The sequence below is a fragment of the Callorhinchus milii genome, unplaced genomic scaffold (assembly GCF_018977255.1).
Source record: "Callorhinchus milii isolate IMCB2004 unplaced genomic scaffold, IMCB_Cmil_1.0 Scaffold6, whole genome shotgun sequence".
Classification (NCBI taxonomy): domain Eukaryota; kingdom Metazoa; phylum Chordata; class Chondrichthyes; order Chimaeriformes; family Callorhinchidae; genus Callorhinchus; species Callorhinchus milii.
The window spans coordinates 30,444,733-30,458,945 of NW_024704747.1; the positions used below are offsets into that span (position 1 = coordinate 30,444,733).

At 42.1% G+C, this 14,213-nt stretch overlaps 1 protein-coding gene across 1 annotated transcript in view; it reads right to left on the minus strand.

Annotated features, from left to right (window-relative positions):
• The window catches only part of LOC103176372 (sodium-driven chloride bicarbonate exchanger), a 55,805-nt gene that overhangs the window by 34,665 nt on the left and 6,927 nt on the right, over positions 1 to 14,213 (minus strand). Inside the window, 3 exon segments of the mRNA XM_042336253.1 lie at positions 9,725 to 9,820; positions 12,334 to 12,730; positions 12,923 to 13,282. Of these exon segments, the coding sequence (XP_042192187.1) occupies positions 9,725 to 9,820; positions 12,334 to 12,730; positions 12,923 to 13,282 (853 nt within the window).

A 14,213-nucleotide genomic window follows, 5' to 3' on the forward strand; every position in this document is an offset into this window, starting at 1 on the left:
TCCGTGGCACGTGACCCGCGGACGTGCGCCAACTACCAATCAGGTTGCGGTGCGGGGCGCGGGGGCCTCTGGGAGATGTAGTTCGGCCCTTTTTGCTGCCGTCCTCTTCGGGTTATTATTCTACAGCGCTTTGTTTTTTTGAGCAATGCACATTTTACATCTTTCTGCGCTGTGTCCGCACTGTGTGTCTCTGTCCTGATGTGACTGTATGTTTCAGACCCTGAGTGCAGATACCAATGTGATGCTCTCTCTCTCTCACACACACACACACACAGCACTGGAGACAATGCGCATCGTATTGGAGGAGTCACCACGTTTTGCACAAAAATGCAACTGAAGAAAGGTTCAGGACAGTCCGCACTTCCAGGGGAGGGGGTTTTTTCCCCCTCTCCCACCCCCCAGTGCCCATCTAAAAGCAATTCAATTGAAAATTTAAATTTCAGATTGAAAATTCAGTTTCACGATCCCCCAAAAATACACAGTGAATTAATTCGCTTTGCAGTACATTCTGTGAAACGCTTTGAGACGTCTCAACAACCTGATAAATGCAATAATTATTATCATTATTATAAACGGTTTAAACGTTTGTGTGAGAGGAGTTAAATGATAACTGATGTCGTGAATTTCATATCGACCTAATTTTAGCACCAGAAATGGTTATTCTTAACATGGGTTTAGGTAATTCACTGGGGATCGTACTGGTTTGAATTAAAGGCGACTTCACCTCAATTTATACATTATATTCTGTGAAGCGCTTTGAGACGTCTTGAAGACGTGTTAAGGCGCTATATCAAATGCAAGGATTATTATTATTCATTTAAATTCATGTACTTCAAATTTAATCTGAAAAAATGACTTGTTGACAACTGGTAGTTATGAAGTCGATGCATCTGATACCTTATCAAATGTTTGAGGTTTGACAGAGGGTTATGAATGTTTCTGAATATATTTAATAAATAACATTCATTTTTATTTGATGGTTGAAGATATGGCTTGATCTAAATCTAAACTGTTTTGTTTTGCCTTAGATTGCAAATGATTACAATGAGGAACAAGTGAATTCTACATTAATTTTATATTCACTTTTAAGTGTATATATTTTAAGAGGTGTTTGGGTTTTCTTCCTCTTGGGGTATATCTGAACTGTTTTTTTGTTAAGTCAAATTAATGTAAAATAAAGCTATCAACTGTGAGTTGTGCTGCATTTTATATCATAGCAAACAATACCAAGATAAATTATGACTTTTAACACGCCAAATCTCAAATCCATTTTATATTAGGTGTGACTGCTCTCCAACGGATAAACAACCTGCTGGGAGGATTGTGGTCTCTCACATACTGTTTGCTTTTTAACAGCTAAGCTGTTCTCATGGCAATTTAGGAGATTATACGAACGGTGAATTCTTAGATAAATAAATTCATCATTTTTGTTAAAGAATGAATAGTGTCTTTGATTTTGGAGAACTAATTATTCACAGTATATCGTTTGTTAACTCCAGCAGTTATCCCAACGCACACTCTGGGCTCCCCCCACCCCCCAAGCCTTGGCTCTTGCCAACCTGTGCCTAATACTCTCTGGAATTAGGTAAGTAGGGGGTGGCATCCCTCCAGAAAGAGAGAGAGAGAGAGCGCATTCCATTCCAACAATCTCTCACTGGGATTTCCAGCTGTAGGTGGGAGGCCTGGAATTCTCAGTTTGGTTTGGAGACTCTTAAGCACGGTGATGGGTTTCCGCACGTGTCAGACACCCACCCGACTGACCAAAAAAAGAGCGGAGGGAGGGGTCCTACTCATTTTCCTGCTTCCCCCTCCCCCTCCTGCTCAGCAGACTTGGGCCTGACTTCAACAACTGTACCCACATGTTTGAACTCGCTCCCTCCATTCTTCTGTCTAGTCCTTTCTCTTTAAGTCTTTAAATCCCACCTAAACAACTACCTCTTTGGCCACCCCTTGGCTCACCTCCTCCCTTACTTGACATTTGACACCATCTCTATGAGGCTCTGAGATGTTATCTTATTATTGCAAAGGGCTCAGTGTAAATGCGAGTTATTGTTATTGCAGAAATAGCTGTGCGAAAAGTACGAAGGTCTGATGAAAAACTAACACTGAAAGAAATCTGCACAACTAACAAATGCAAAGACAGATATAAGACAGCACTTAGTACTGAGAAATATCAGGGTTTTGGTAAGAAAATAATAATAATCCTTTGCATTTGCTATTGTGCCTTATCAAGTCTTCGAGACGTCTCAAAGTGCTTCACAGAATACACTGTGAATTGAATTGACTGTATATTTTGTGGGCGAAACGCAGCAGCCAATTGCGCACAGCAGCGTCCCACAAACAGCCGTGGATTGAGTGACCAAATTTTTTTAAGGAATTATTACCCCCGGAAAAGCAATCCGCAAATCAACTAACAAGCGGGTTCTTTCTTCCCACTCGGTACACCCTCAATACCTCCATCTTGTGGCCATTACTTAACTTTATTTTACTACAGAAATTAAATGCAATTTTTAAATCACATAAGCAATGAAAAGTAATGATAATCAAATGTGTTTGCACACATAGCCGTTACTTTTAAGCAGGGCACAGGCTTTCAGAGACATATGTAGCTTTGTAATCCATTTCTTCAACAATCCATAAGTTAAATACGGAATTAATATTTTGGGGACGCAAATACTGTGCAGATGTTCTTTAAGTTGTTCTATTGTATTGTTCTAAACAATATATTACAATTCTACCATAGAGTTATACTATCCAATGATACCATAATACACTTCTATTTCCTTTCCGTATTATCCTGCAGCTATTTCATACCGTTGTACGCATACACATTATTATTTATCCAATATAGTTCATGTTGATTCAATAGAGTTTCTTCACTGCATCAACACAACCTATTGCGCGCAATTGGCTGCCATGTTTCACCAATAAAATATACAGTCAAATCACTTTACAGTGTATCCTGTGAAGCGCTTTGAGACGTCTCGAAGGCGCTGTATCAAATACAGGGATTATTAGAAGTAAACAGGTAAACAAAGGCGTGTGGAGTAAGGAAACTTGCCTAACGTGGATTGAGTGACCAAATTATTATTATTTATTTTAAAGGATTTTAGACACATTTAGTTTAGTTCAAGGTTTCCCTCTAGTGTTTCAAATGGAATTTACAAGCAATATCAAGCAATGCCAAATTTATGGAAGAAATCTCCATCTGGGTCTAGATTTACTCCGTTTACATAAGATTCCAGTTCTTATACCATAAGATCTTGTGTCCCTTCCTCCCATTGTGGTTTTCATCCCTAAAGCTGTTCTCCTTTATCCCTCACTCCGTTACACGTCCACAGTATTAATTATTGAGACTGAAACGTCATTTTCAATGACGACAGCTCTCCCTTAGCATCGCACTGGGGTGTCAGCCTAGATTATGCAGTATGTGAATAGTAATAAATAATTAAGGGAATTCAGTGAAATCACGTGTTAGGAACACAATCAGGAGGTCAGTGTCTCAGCCCTCTCCTTATCTACCCAACTCTACAAACAAGAAACTAAAAGACACCATGAAAGCAGCTAAAATAATACTAAGGCAGTTTGTGTCCACATTTATCACAAAACTGTGCTACGTTATTACATAATGTGTTTTTTTAGATAAAGCTTGCTGTTTTCTTTCCATTTTTGTTTACAATGCAAATGGAGGTGATACCATATACTTAAGTGATATATGTTAATGAAGCCAAGTTTACAACGCAAGAAATAGCTTGTGCACACTGAATAAACAATGAGGCCATATGCCAAAGTCATTTATCATTGTGTAGGTGAAGTTTGTGTAGAGCACACTCAGCGGGTCTAACAATTTATGTTAGTTTTATACTACATGATATTATTGTGGCAAGTTTTACTGTTTAGTGAGGGTGTATCTGGAGGTTTATAGTAAGAAAATAATTACCATATTAACAGATAATTATTTGGGAGGACAAGTTTGCAGGGATATGAGGAGAGAGCAGGGGGTTGATCAGGGCTATGGGGAGAGGGCGGGGGAGTGGGGTTGATTTGGAAGCTCTTTTCAAAGAGCAGCACAGACACGATGGGCCGAATGGCCTCCTTCTGTGCTGTGTAATTTTATTATTCTATGATTCTATTAGTTGGATAGCAGTTTGGGATACATCCTGTAGTAGAATCTTGTAGCATAGTGGTTAGAGCTCTCGCCTCGCAAGCGTGAAAAAAAATTCCATTTATATAGCGCCCTTCAAGTGGGGTAGAGTCCCAGATCTGGGTTTGATTCCCGGGCAGAGCGAAACCTTAATTCAATGGCTCAGAAAACAGGAGCCTTGTGATCGTATATCAATCGCTGCTCTCTCAGTGAGACTGAATGGATTCTGCCTGATCGCTCTTCTGTAGTTCCTGTATTCCAGAACGAGCTTCAAATACAAGAAGGTGAAAAACACTTGAAAAACGTTTTCTGTTCCTTTGTCTGAAAAGCGCAATAATGACACATCGCTAGCTCATTTTGGCAAAGGAACTATTTGGGCTGATTCAAAGGATTTGCCATCTCTTTGTTATTAGATTGGTCGACATTCGGCTGTGTCTCGTCACTCAAATGGCAAGAGCACCTTACATTATCGGTGCAAGATGTAAGAAATGTGTAGGAAGAAACAGTTTACAAAATAAGGTCTTATCTCACTTGCAAGACTAAGCTGCTACTTGTATATGTGTTACGTCCCTGCCTGCTAGTTAATTGAGTGCTAAGCCATTGCAGAACTGGATGACATTGGGGAAAGTCTGTAGCTGTGTTATTGCTGCTGCCAATTGGCAAAGGTCATTTTCATATTTTTCTTTCATTTCTACAGATGGGGATAAATTATGTTGCAGTATTACTGAGAGACAATTTGTGGTGCCATATGATTCCTGGAGCTCTGACCATATTTCCAATGAGAGATTTATGTGTGTGTTTTTTTCTCTTTCTCTTTTCCACACCACACCCCCTCCTAACTAAAGGTGACAAATGAGAGGTTGATGCTCACATCATTTTACTCCATCTTTTGATTTCTTTTATTTTTACGAACACAAAACACAGTCACTACCCTTTACATTATATTCTGTGAAGCACTTTGAGACATCTCAAAGACGTGATAGGGCATTATATCAAATGCAAGGATTATTATAAATGGATTATTGTCAACTTCTGAGTGGAGTTACATGGTATTAACCCTCTGCTGGGAATGAATTATTCTATTTACATCACTTTATTAAAATTTATCATTTAAGTTAGATGTCTTGTTTTAATTTTAATGGTGAATTAGTGAGCGTCTTTAAACTTTAACATAAGATTCAGCTGCTTCTCATCTCTCTCCAGAGATAGTTAGTTCTCTGCTTGAAATGGCTTTTACTGAAGTCAGGATTGTGGATACATAAAGTAAAATATAATATTTTGACCACTGATCAATGTTAGTATGTATAGTTTTGTGACTGATTAAAAGTAGCACATTTTGAATGTGTCACATACAATAAATGTGTTTATAATTAACATGGATGAAATCTTCTGAAACATTAATGGGGAATCGCCTCTTCAGAAATGTTCTCAAAATAGTGATATCAAAATAAATAATCAGAAAGGTAGTTTAGGTTCCTAGTTGTGTGACTCGTTGTCTCTGTGTACAGTATATTTAACTGGTGAGTATTGGAATTGCAGCTCGGTAGCTACAGAGTAGTAAGAATATCTGAAGAATTTTCAAACAATGTCTTGTGTAGAATTATACACTCAATGAACAAGCCATTAGAGGGGAAAATTCCACCTCGTCTAGATTTACTTTGTTTCTGGGTTTAATTCTCTGCCGTGTTTAACATCTTATATATCTCCATAAGGTACCCTCCCCTTTCAGACATTTCTTTGTGAGGTTTGAAGAGCCGTAACTTACCCACTTGTTCTCCTTCGCTATTCCTTCTAGCCCTATTTGTCTTCCTATATGCAGCAACTTGCATTTGTCTACGATAGAGAATTTCATTTCTCATGATCAGTCCAGATGCTTACCATGTCAAATTCATCTGGTAAGATCTAGGCTGTCTCCTCTGGTTCTACAGTTCCCCTGTAAGTTAATAATAATCCTCGTATTTGATACAGTGCCTTATCACGTCTTCGAGACGTCTCAAAGCGCTTCACAGAATATACTGTAAAGTGGATTGACTGTGTATTTTGTGGGAGAAACACGGCAGCCAATTGCACACAGCAATGTCGCCACAAAGTCGTGGATTGAGTATTTTTTATATATATACATGCAATGCTCCATCATATAACATATAGGATACATTTTATTGAAAGTGAATTACGTATTATAAAATCTAGTTCAGAGATGCTATAATCACCAATTATACCGCTGTAATTGCCAATTATATCATGCGGAAGGTCTAAGTATCAAAATAGACCTGTTTCCTTTCCATCAGAGGTGGTTAAATATTTATTTACCACATCATTCCAAATAATAAATAATAATCCTTGCATTTGATATAGCACCTTATCACATTGTTGAGATGTCTCAAAGCGTTTCACAGAATATACTGTAAAGTGGAGTGACTGTATATTTTATGGGCGAAATAAGTTTCAGAAAAGACAGTTGGCGGCTTTCCAAAGAGTTACAAAAGGAAATGTATTTTCTGAGTGCCTTCCTGAACAACTCTCTCTCTCTCTCTCTCTCTCTCACAGGAGACAAACACAAGATGGTGTAATGGGGAGAACAAGGCCGGTGAAGGGTTTACTACTAATTGTCTTGGAAATACGTGTTCAAAGGGAATTTAATCCCTTGATGAGATCATTGTTTTCTGTCTTGAGACAAATAAGAATATGTTTATTATGTTCATTATGGACATTATGAAATAAGAGTAGAATGAACTATGTTATGCATTGATGGTATAAAAATAATCCTTGCATTTGATACAGCACCTTATCATATCATTGAGACGTCTCAAAGCGCTTCACAGAATATACTGCAAATTGAATGACTATATTTTGTGGGTGGAAATATCCAAATAACATATAGCTACTGGACAAGACAAGCAAGTCAGTTTGGTTCTCATAAAAGCACACTGAAAGCGTTAGAAAGGTGTGAAACGTAGGATATTAGCTTTCAATCTATCCTACTTGTGTAGATTTTGGTGGGGCAAGTTTTAAAAATGTACGTGTAATCTGGAAGAATAAAGAACAAGATAAATCAATCTCACTTTATCTTGAGAAGATAATAAATCAACCAGGCTTATTGATTTATCTTGAATCAATAAATAATTCCAAGAATGATAGAATTAACATGACCCGATTCAATAGATCTGAATCTTAAGAGAGAGAAACCACATTATTCTCAGTCAGAACCCCAATGCGTTGCAAATCTGCAAAGGACTTGGCTCCAATGGTGTGTGTTTTTTTAGATTAAATTGTCCGCGTTTTTAATTCCACGTTTGCATTTCATGTTTTTTGACAAAGGCATTTTTTAAAGGCATTATTAATAATAATTCTCACCTGTGCTTTGCTGACCCATCGGATTGCCCACCTGTGTTGGATGCTCTCTCTCCCTGTCTCTCTGGGTGTGTTCCCCAAGCCTTGGCTTGCGATGCTTGGAACTGATTCACCGTAAATAAGGGGGGAACAGATGATGGGTGGGAATGCGGTTGATTGGCTTTGGAAGATCTCTTTACACCCCCACAAATTCTTAAAACAAATTAGTAAGAAAAATACCTGCCTAAAAAAAACAGCATTTACATTTCATTCGGAAGCTGTACACACAATGAACATCTCTTACAATATTCGAGGGTTTCAATTACACTTTCCATTTTCACATTTAAAATATACACTTATTGATGTATTTATTGTCTAACAATTCATCTCTCTCCAAAACAGCAAAAAATCGCAGATTGTACTTTGCTGTTGATGTTGGACCAGACGATGGTCACAGATTCACAGAGCAGAGATGTATTACTGACTGTTCGTGACACATTTATGTAACGGTTTCAAACTTAATTCGTTTAAAATACTACAACCCGTAGTATTCCTGGATGAAGGACTTGTGGAAGGGGGGTATGTGGGTGTTTATTGCCGTTATGGTGAGGTTGGGGGAGAGTGGGAGAGAGAGAGAGAGAGAGAAACGCTTCACCAATCATTTCTGCAGCGGATCACACAGCAATTGACGATTGCCGTTTGTATAATAAATCTCTGGTAGTGAGACAGTTCTCACTGTGTTCTGCCGAAGCCATTTGTTAAATGGGTCAAAGAAAAATCCACACCATTTTTTAAAATCAGATTTGTCAAAACGTTACTGAATATTTAATCTATGCGGGAAAATAGTGGCAGTCACAGACAGACAGACAGACAGACAGACAGACAGACAGACAGACAGGAGAAGTACTGGGGTTGGTATTTATTTAGCATTAGATTTTAGCGGCTGCAGTTTCAGACTGGTTGGTGGGTTATATAATACAACACATCTAATAACATACACTATATTTATCCACACGAAGCCGGAGAGAGAGAAAAAAAATTATATTTAAAAGAAAACGTTATCCTTAAACACAAAGTTGATGATTTAATGATAATTAGTAACGCAATAATATGTATTTAGCGCTGGAGTTCAGCTGTTGGTTTCACTCACTCACTCACTCACTCACTCACTCACCGGGAGGTTCCCTATCAGATCAGCACCACCGGGAGGAGATGGGACCTGGAGGGCTGAGCACATGGATGTCACTTGTTTGGCTTTATTTGTACAATCTGTTTCCTTCACGTGTTACGGTGGAAGGGAAACTGACCGCAAAATGCCAAAAATCCACAGTAAGAAAGGGGTTTCGTGTGTAACGCACAGCGTTCACTCACAGCGTTCAACCGGATTGTGCGATTCCGATTTTTGTTCAATAAATCAACTTTGTGTCTAAAGATAAAGATGTTTTCAGTATGAAAATTCTCTCCGGCTTTTGTGGATATATATATTTATAGCTGGAGTTGTTTTTATATATCCAATAAAACGACTTTCAAATATATATAAAATTGAAAGTTATTTTATTGGATAGACGAGTTCCTTAAAGTATTTCTGCCTGATTGATTTATAAATCCGGCCCATTTGAAATGCATTTCTATGTATACCTGCAATTTATTTATCGTGTTCAACGTTTACAATAAAGACTTGAATTCCAGTAGGTTAAACATATTGAATAGAATTAAAGCAAACGAGTGGCTGGAGGGAAATTACACAAAGTTTGGAATTTCTAATATTCGGGTTATAATATTGCTATAATCAATTGGTAAACGATTATTATAACCCGTATCGATCCAGAAATGCTACTGCAATCCTCAATCAAAAATAATGTACATTACAGGGTATTTAATCGAATAATGTTCACATCTATGTATATACAGTATATTGCAATGTTAGAAAATGCAGAAGGAAAAACACATATTTAAAGTTGAAATGAATCTATTTTAAAAGCAAATATCGTTTATAAATTTAGACTGATTTATACTGTGTTCATTTAATTGATTACATTTCAAATGAAAATATTTCTCGCGTTGCAAGTCCCACTTTTAGTTCAACACAATTTGAACAAAAATTGCTAAATGCTCATCTGGAATGAATTATTTATTACAGGTAATTTGTCCACATCAATAACAGTTCAACTTGAATATCTGGATGTATAAATAAAACCATGATCTTGTTAAAACAAAATCCGAAATTTCCAACAAAATATATATACATACCTTGTAAAAGATGATATCCAAATTTCCCTCATTACAATTGGGATTTTTAGCTCGGTTTTCGTCAACATCTTCATCCATTACCAGAGCAAATCCACTCTGACATAAATTTTATTGCAACAGCTTTCAGCCAACGTCAAAATATGACTTAAGTAGAGAATTTTTCAATGAGATTATACAAGCACTAAATTACTCCTGGTCTCTCAGTGTGTTCCAGGGTTGAAAGTGTCCAGTAATAATAATAATCCTTGCATTTGATATAGTTTGTGGCTTTGACCCACAAAATATACAGTCAATTGACTTCACGGTATATTGTGTGAAGCACTTTGAGAAGTCTCAAAGACGTGATAAGGCACTAAATCAAATTCAAGGATTATTATATATCGCCGTATCACTTCACTCATAAAACTAAAACAAAAAACGGTCTCATAGTGTTTTAATATTTTATTTTATACCTTACAAACTGGCAGAAACAAACAGCATCTGTGACATTCACTTCACAGACTGGAACCCAATGAAAAGTGTCTCCATATACAAACACAACCATATCTTTACAGAATAAACAAAATTTACATGATCAAAAGCCTCAAAAAGAGTTATATGATAAAATAAACCCTTTAGGAAACCCATCATAATATACTTTTCTCTTGGAGGGTGATTTTGTTAATGAAACGTGGCATCAAAACTGCAGTAATGGTAATGAATTGTGCAAGAAAAAGAACTGCTAAAATCTACATTTCTTTTTTATATAAAAAAAAGTGAATGAATGCAGTAAAATTCACTCTATAAATCTGAGCTATTGGAGGTGGGGGGAATGTAAGGCAAGATGTCATTGATCTAACCGTTTAAAATAATCTATACATGTGATTATAAATTACTGGATTAACTGTAAAATTAGCCATTTAGGATTTAAATAGAAGCATCCTGTACAGACACAAATTTACATTTTTCATTTCAAATGAAGTACACACACACACTATACAAATGAACGCACTCCTGCCTCAACTGGACTGTATCTAATGAGTGAATGATACACAAACACTGACTGATTTATTAGAACACCAGCCCCTGGGATTATAAGGTATTTACAATGATGATCATCATCACAACCCCAAAGAGAAGTCGCTTTGTTTTGGCACCAACCATTGCTAATAATACTTATATTTGATACAGTGCCTTATCACGTCTTCGAGACGTCTCAAAGCACTTCACAAGATACACTGTAAAGTGAATTGACTTTATTTTTTGTGGGCAAAATGTAAGACTGAGCTCTTTTTTTAATTTAAGATTTGGCACTTCCAGGAACAGCAGCTTGTGTGTGTGATGGACTTCCCGCCTCCCCAACCACTGGCCTAGCTCAGTCTATCTGGGGTCCTTCTCTTGGGTGAGGGTCTCTGTTTGTTTGTCTTGTCGAGGGGGCTCTTCAGTCTCATTTGTTTTAATTCCTCTGTCCTCAGGAGTCTGTTTGCCTGGACACCTGTGTCTGAGGTTTGAGGTCTATACTCTACATGTCTTTGTGGGTTGGTTTCAGTTGGGTCAGTCTGTCTGAGGGCACCTGTCTGACTTTCTCTCCCTCTCTCAGGTTAGTTGGATGTCTTAGTCTATCTGTCTGTCTCAGGATCTCGAGCTGTCTGTCTGTCAGTCGTATAGTTTGGGGAAAGCCATATCTGGCAGGGCCTTGGGTTGTCTGTGTTTCTCTGACCGTGAGTATGGTGGCTTCAGTCTATCTCAGGATTTCTGTCTGCCTGACCAGGGGGTTCTCGGCTGTCTGGCTGTTCACATCTCAGACCCTGCAGGTTGAGGGGTGTCAGGACAAATATCTTAGCCTCCATCCGTCTGACTATCTGTGGGTTAACCAAGTGTCTGGGGCTCAATCTGTGTGTCTTATCAGTCTGTCTGTCTGACAAGTGTCTTGTGTGTTTGGCCAGTGTCTGTCTGTCAGTGTGACAAGTATCTGTGGGTCAGTCTGCGTGTCTGTCTGGTCAGTAGCTCAGGGTCAGTCTCTCTCTGTGTGTGACAAGTATCTGAGGGTCTGTGTGTCTGTCTATATGTGGTGTGTATGTGTGTCTGTCTGTCTCTGTCTGTGTGTGTGTGTGTCTGTCTGTGTGTGTGTCTGTCTGTGTGTCTGCGTGTGTCTGTCTGTGTGTCTGTCTGTGTGTCTGTGTGTGTCTGTCTCTGTGTGTGTCTGTCTCTGTGTGTGTGTCTGTCTGTCTGTGTCTGTGTGTGTGTCTGTCTGTGTGTGTGTCTGTCTGTGTCTGTCTCTCTGTCTGTCTGTGTGACTGTCTGTGTGTGTGTCTGTCTCTGTGTCTGTCTGTCTGTGTGTGTCTGTCTCTGTGTGTGTCTGTGTCTGTGTCTGTGTGTGTGTCTGTCTGTGTGTCTGTGTCTGTCTCTGTGTGTCTGTCTCTGTGTGTGTCTGTGTCTGTGTGTGTGTCTGTCTGTGTGTCTCTATCTGTCTCTGTGTCTCTGTGTGTGTCTGTCTGTGTGTGTGTCTGTGTGTCTGTCTGTCTGTGTCTGTCTGTCTGTGTGTCTGTCTCTGTGTCTGTGTGTGTCTGTGTCTGTCTGTCTGTCTGTCTGTCTGTCTCTGTGTGTGTGTGTGTCCCCGGGCTCTAGGCGTGCGAGTAGAAGCCATAGAAGGCCAGCTCCTTGGCGCAGTGCTTGTCACAGTCGCGGGAGGTCAGCGCCTCGCTCTTGAGGGCGGCGGCGGTGTCCGAGGCCGAGGCGGGGGCCTGGGCCGTGTCGGCCGAGATGCGCCTCCTCTTCACCTGCTCGTACAGCGCCGCCGAGTCCGCGGCTTCCAGGGCCTTGATGGAAGGAGGAGCCGCCACCTCGATCCACCCCGAGCCCGAGCCCGAGTCCGGCAGCTCCTTCCCTTTGCCGTCCTCGGCGGCGGCGGCGGCGGAGGTGAGGGCCGAGCGCTCGGGGCCGAGAGCCTCCGCCGCCGCCGCCGCCTCCTCCAGCAGGTAAGCGTTACCCGAGGCCGAGGCCCCGCGGGCCCAGGACAGCCCCGAGCTGGATTTACAGGAGTACTGAGCGGCCGAGGAGGCGGCGGCGGCGTGGACCCCGCGGGCAGCCCAGCCGGCCGGGTCAGGGTAGTAACCGAGCGGCGGGCGGGAGGAGGACGAGGAGGAGGACGAGGAGGAGGAAGGCGGCGGCGGGGGCGGGGGGGGCGGCGGCGGGAGCGGCAGCGACTTGACGCCGTACGACAAGATGGCGGCGTTTCCCGCCGAGAAGTCGGGGTCGTAGGGCGAAGGGAAGTCCAGGCGGTGCGGCCCCGAGTGCGGCGGCGGCTGCAGCGGCGTCACGAACCAGCGCTGCGGGGAGGGCGAGGGGGACGGCGCGGGCTCCTCGGGCGGCGGGGGCTGCGGGGACAGGAGACCCCCCGCGCTGCCGTGCGGCCCCGGGTGGAACCGGGCCTTGGCGTAGCTGCTGACGAACTGCTCCTGTAGGAAGGACTGGGCCACCGCGTAGCGGCCCATCACCCCCACCCCCACCCCCACACCGCCCCGCGGGCACTCACTGGGCGACGGCGTCAGGCGGTCAACGTCGCAGCCCGTGTAGATCCTGTGGGGGGGGCGGTGGGGGGGGGCACAGAGAGAGGGAGACACGGGGGGGGGAGTGAGACACAGAGAGAGGGGGAGTGAGACACAGAGAGAGGGGGAGTGAGACACACAGAGAGGGGGGGGAGAGGGGGAGTGAGACACAGAGAGGGGGGAGAGGGGGAGTGAGACACACAGAGGGGGGAGAGGGGGAGTGAGACACACAGAGGGGGGAGAGGGGGAGTGAGACACACAGAGCGGGGAGAGGGGGAGTGAGACACACAGAGGGGGGAGAGGGGGAGTGAGACACACAGAGGGGGGAGAGGGGGAGTGAGACACACAGAGGGGGGAGAGGGGGAGTGAGACACACAGAGGGGGGAGAGGGGGAGTGAGACACACAGAAGGGGGAGAGGGGAAGTGAGACACACAGAGAGGCGGGGAGGGTGAGTGAGACACGGAGAGGGGGAGTGAGATACAGAGTGGGGGGGGGGAGAGGGGGAGTGAGAGAGACATAGAGGGGAGTGAGAGAGACAGAGAGGGGGAGTGAGAGAGACAGAGAGGGGGGAGTGAGAGAGACACAGAGAGGGGGGAGTGAGAGACACAGGGGGAGTGTGAGAGCGGGGAAGGGAGAGAGAGTGACAGATGAAGAGAGAGACAGTCAGAGAGTGCGATATGACGTGATAAGCTGCTGTATCAGATGTAAGGATTATTATTGTTATCACGTCTTCGAGACATTTCAAAGCGCTTCACAGAATAAAGTGTAGTGACTGTTTTCTGTGACAGAAACGCGGCAGCCAATTGCGCACAGCGACATCCCACAAAGTCGTGGATTGAGTGACCAAATTATTATTTATTTTGAGGAATGACTACGCTGGGATAATAATAATAATCCTTGCATTTGATGTAGCATCTTATCGCGTCGTTGAGATGTCTCAAAGCGCTTCACTGGATGCACT